This window comes from Arachis ipaensis, chromosome B5 (assembly GCF_059453495.1).
Source record: "Arachis ipaensis isolate K30076 ecotype BB chromosome B5, ASM5945349v1, whole genome shotgun sequence".
NCBI lineage: Eukaryota > Viridiplantae > Streptophyta > Magnoliopsida > Fabales > Fabaceae > Arachis > Arachis ipaensis.
This window is the reverse complement of record NC_142440.1, coordinates 119,057,542-119,062,652: the sequence shown is the minus strand read 5'-3', so window position 1 is coordinate 119,062,652 and position 5,111 is coordinate 119,057,542. Positions and strand designations below refer to the sequence as shown.

The 5,111-nt window shown below is 29.2% G+C and overlaps 1 protein-coding gene across 1 annotated transcript; it reads left to right on the top strand.

The window, feature by feature from the left end:
* Positions 1 to 2,101: 2,101 nt before the first annotated feature.
* LOC148565549 (protein FAR1-RELATED SEQUENCE 5-like) lies at positions 2,102 to 3,704 on the top strand. Its single transcript, XM_088487184.1, has 3 exons — positions 2,102 to 2,203; positions 2,303 to 3,130; positions 3,192 to 3,704. The coding sequence occupies exons 1-3, from the start codon at positions 2,102 to 2,104 to the stop codon at positions 3,702 to 3,704; spliced, it is 1,443 nt and encodes a 480-aa protein (XP_088343310.1).
* The last annotated feature ends 1,407 nt before the right edge of the window (positions 3,705 to 5,111 follow it).

Genomic DNA, 5,111 nt, shown 5'->3' with positions numbered 1-5,111 from the left:
CGCCATTTTATGGAACATTAACAAAAACAAAGAGAACTAAATAGAGGAAAACACAGTCATACAGAGAGAGAGAGAGAGAGAGAGAGAGAGAGAGAGAGAGAGAGAGAGAGAGAGAGAGAGAGAGAGAGAGAGTTTCTTTAACTGTGATGACCTTCAAACTGCATGATGATCAAGCAGAAGATAGTCCCAATTCGTGGGAGAAGAGGAGGGACTTATGTATTAGTATAATCACAAGTTACTCTTCCATCATCCTTTGTACCCAGCAAGATTCTTACTTCTACCTGTGTTTCTTTTGTGGGTCGAGAGAGAGAGAGAGAGTGTTTCTTTAACTGTGATGACCTTCAAACTGCATGATGATCAAGCAGAAGATAGTCCCAATTCGTGGGAGAAGAGGAGGGACTTATGTATTAGTATAATCACAAGTTACTCTCCCATCATCCTTTGTACCCAGCAAGATTCTTACTTCTACCTGTGTTCTTTTTGTGGGTCTTATCTTTTCATTTGGGTTGCCTAAAAATGCTTCCTTTTATTGTGATTTGATCTGGATTTTGGTGGATCCTTGTAGATGAAGCTGCCTTTTTATATCTATCATTTGCTAACATAACTACATAAGTGCAAATGCTTTCAATATTGATGCTTTCATTTGAAGATTTTTGCTTTGCTTCAGCATTATTGCTTTTTGCCTACTTGAGGATTGTTGATCTCCTTGCTTTATTTATATATAAATAATGTATTTTGATTAGTTTTCTTCCCAGTTTATTGATTTTGATCCCGTTATCTGTTTTGATTTTGCATATGAAATCAGGAGTAAATATTTAAATTATTAGTCTCTAAAATTTGAACTATTAGTCTCTAAAATTTGAGTTAGGTAATTTAGTATTTTTAATAATGATGTTTAGGATACAATAAATTTTTATGATTCTTATTTAAAATGTTAAAGTTAAAAAATAAAAGAGTTTATTTATTATATTTATGTTTATTATGAATTTTTTATTTTAAAATTATTTTATTTTAAAATATTATATAAAATTTTAAAGAATTTAAAAAAATAAATTATTCTTCGTTATAAACATGTTTATTATAATTTTTTTAAGTTTTAAAAGCTGTTTTACCAAACACAATTGTGGTGCTTGTGCTTATTAAAAGTCATTTTTAATTTGATTTTACCAAATGCAAGTGCTGCAGCTTTTGAAAAGCTATCTTTTAAAAGATAGCTTTCATAAGCTACTTTCAAAATGTAAAAGCTTTACCAAACTAAGTCTTAATAGTACTGCTATGAATAAGGAGAAAGACTAGAACTAGCTACTTGCCTAGCTTGTAATATATAGTGTGCATTTAATATTAGAAAAAGGGGCCATGGCTGCCAACCTTAGCATGACACAACCTCATGCATGCTCACATTGCATTCATTATAACCCTGCTTTCTAGCCAACCTCCAAATAGAGCTATTAACTCCTGCTTATTAATTAGTTGTATATATGTATGTAACTTGTAACCCCAACTTTATTCAACTACAGTGAAGATCCTATGAAATCATTGTCATGGATCCTTCATCACATTCTATATAATCTTTATAAATAATGAAAAAAATTTCACTTATTATTATCTCATATAGATTTATTTAATATCTAACATTATTGTTATCCTTACCTTATCAAATAGAAAACTTTTCACGTGGGTAAGTTACCAGAAAAGCATATGACTAAAATTGTGATCTTAGAACAGAGTAGTTGAAATAAAATAGGTGCATTGAGTGAATTTTATCACTAGAAAAAGTGTAAAAAGAATAAAAAGAAAATTATAGTGGATCATACTCAATTTTCTTTCTTTATGCTCCTAGATAATAAGTCATTTCATATTTATTTGAATTTGTTGTATTCTTGTTTTTAAAAGAAAGACCATAGAAAGTTAATAAGTCAGAAATTTTTTTTTCGTAACTCTTGGTTGTCATATAAATAACATTCTTATGCACTAATAGCTCTTAGGTTTCATAGAATTTGATTGACCAATAATTTTAATCATAAAAAATTGAGTTCATTTTGCCTATTCCATTCTCTACCATTTATTTAGTACCTAACATATTAAAATTTTAAGTTCAGTCATGGAGAATGATGGCAAAGAGTCGTATAAGGATGTTGATCAATCTGAGGATTTAAGTGTTGAGTATGAGTGCAGTTCCGATGAAAGTGATGATAAATCTCAAGTTTGTGAATTTTATGCCAAATATGCCAAGTGCTATGAATTTGTGTCCCGAAAAGATTTGAAGACGGTGGATGCTAATGGCAACATTAATACAAGATAGTTAGTTTGCAATAAAGCAGGAGAAAGACATTGGAAGCACCTTAAAAGGTACAATCGGCAAAGGGAGCATAGGACAATTACTCGTGTCAACTGTAGGGCGAAGATTCGGTTCATTCGTCACTATAGAACGGGTAAGTGGAAAGTCAGTGTCTTTGAGAGTGAACACAATCATCCACTGTGTCCACCTAAATACAAACATCTTATTACTGCGAATCGTGGGCTTAATGAGGCCGATAAAACACAAGCAGACAGCTTGCGAGCATGTGGTGTTAAAACTTGCCACATAATGGGTTACATGGTTTCACAAAAAGGTGGATACGATAAAGTGGGTTTTACCAGCAAAGACTTACATAACCACATTAGTAAGACTATGCGTAGCAAAGTGAAAGACGGTGATGTATTTGCTGTGTTGGCCTATCTGTTGTCCAAGGCAGATAGTGACCCGTTATTTCTAGAAAAGTTCACCTTAAAGGATGGTAGGTTGGATAATTTGGTGTGGGCTGATGGAGCAAGCGTTGTTGATTATGAATATTTTAGCGATGTACTCGCTTTTGACACCACTTATAAGAAAAATGTTTACAACAAGCCCTTAGTCATATTTTCAAGGACCAACCACCATGGGCAAACAACTATCTTTGGATGCGCCCTACTCTCATATGAAAGGTCCGAAACTTTCAAGTGGGCACTGAAGAAATTTTTGAAAATCATGTCAAGAAAACTATCTGGAGGCGTTGTGACAGACGGAGACCGTGCTATGAGAGAGGCTATCTTAGAAGTATTTCCTGGTATACCACACCGCCTTTGTGCATGGCATCTCCATCGTAATGTGGTACAGAATATAAAAAAATAAGCATTTTTGGGACGATTTTAATGTATTATTGTATGGATAGTTTACTGTACAAATATTTGAAGAGAGATGGAGCGAGATCATATCCAAATATGGACTTGCCGAGAATGAATGGGTCCAGGGCATTTATAATGACAAAATGAAGTGGGCTACCGCATATTTGAGGGAGCACTTCTTTGGCCGCATAAGAACTACATCACAGTGTGAGGGAATTCATTCATTATTAAAGAACTATGTTGACAGTAAAATCAGTCTCCTTGAATTCATGCATAAATTTAGTGAAGTACTAAAGCATTACCGAAACAACCATCTTACTGCTGACTTTGAAACCTTTTATAAGTTTCCTGTTTTGACTACGTGCTTGGAAAGTTTTGAGAAACAAGCTGCTAAACTTTATACTAGAAATATTTTCAAACTTGTGAAAGATGAGATAGAAGCAGCAGGTGCCTTAAATGTGACTGAATGCCCAAACAGTGGAGACATTGTTGAGTACAACACGAGTGAGTATTTTAATCAGCAATGGCAATTATCTTATGAATTTATCATCGTACCGTAGCAAACACCTAAAAACAAACAAGGTAAAATCTACTTAATATACTAAAATTGGGTTTTCCCCAGCTAATGGAAGTGAGGTGTCAATTCCTTATGAATCCATTTTCCTGCCAAAATGAATGCATTATTTTTGTTTCTAAGTTTATTTTATAAAAATATTTTTATTATAATTATACTATAATTAGCATTTAAGTAATAATGCATCATTATACTAATTTAGGAAAATATCTTTATTATAGTTATATAAAATCAATATTTAATACATTATTAAATTACTTATCAATTATGAATTGAAAATATTTTTAATCATTTTAAGTCTATTGAATTAGTTATTCAAGGTGCCATCGCTATTTCTATTTTTAAATAATTTTTTAAATATTATTTAACAATTCTAATAACATAGTAAAAATTAAAAAAGACAGAAAAAAATTTTTTAATGTGAAAATAGGGCAAAAATAATAAATTTATTTAATAATTTTTTCAGGATATATATTTTTTATAGATAATTATTGTAAGGCATGAAAAATTATTAAATTCTAAGGATAAATTATTATTATAATTAAAAATAATGTCAATTTAAATGATATACAAATAAACCATGCGAAACATAACAACTTAAAAGGGTTACTTTTGAAAGAATATAGTTTATGATATTTAATTTTTTAGTATTTATTAAAAAAAGCATAATTAGTTAACGATATTTATTTTTTAAATTTACTATGTATGCAATTTTATTCTTTTTTTGACAAAATTTTAATCATGATTGTAGTTCTTCTAACAGTGTAAATGCAGATAATTATATTTTTACTTTTTGATATAACCGATATATTATTAATAATGAATAGTAATTAACCGCTCATATTTTTAATCAAAACATTTTGACGATAGTTTCTATTTATAGATATTAATGGATGTTTGTTTCTTTAAAAATAAAATACATTATGATTTTAGGTTATTTCATAATTAACAATAATAATTGATTATTTCTTTGAAAATAAATTGCATTATGATTTTAGGTTATTTCACAATAATAATTAATGTTCATAATATTGAATTATTCTAAATTTTTTCTTTTCTATCGTTAGTAGTTAATCCCAAATTAAAAAGATTATGTTGAATTGTTGAATAGTTCAAGTATAACTGGAGTTAATTTAGTTTATTTGTTTATTAATATAATTGATTAAAAGCATAAATAATAAATAAGACAAGCAAATAATTAGAAAAATATAATGTTAGTAATTACTTAAAATAGATAACAAAATAAGTTATAGAGTATTATTTTATTTAAATTATTAATAATTAAAAGAATAAAAGGTCAGTAATTATTTTTAAAATAGACATTAAATTTAGTTTTATGGTACTAATTTATTTGAGTTGTTAATACAATTTTATAATTTTCAGATTTATATCT

What these genes read in the sequence shown, in the direction of transcription:
- LOC148565549 (XM_088487184.1), top strand. Translation starts at nt 2,102, where the DNA reads ATGGAGAATGATGGCAAAGAGTCGTATAAGGATGTTGATCAATCTGAG. An exon ending in AAAGTGATGATAAATCTCAA is followed by an intron (nt 2,204 to 2,302) that starts GTTTGTGAATTT and finishes AATACAAGATAG; the next exon opens with TTAGTTTGCAATAAAGCAGG. An exon ending in GGCATCTCCATCGTAATGTG is followed by an intron (nt 3,131 to 3,191) that starts GTACAGAATATA and finishes TTGTATGGATAG; the next exon opens with TTTACTGTACAAATATTTGA.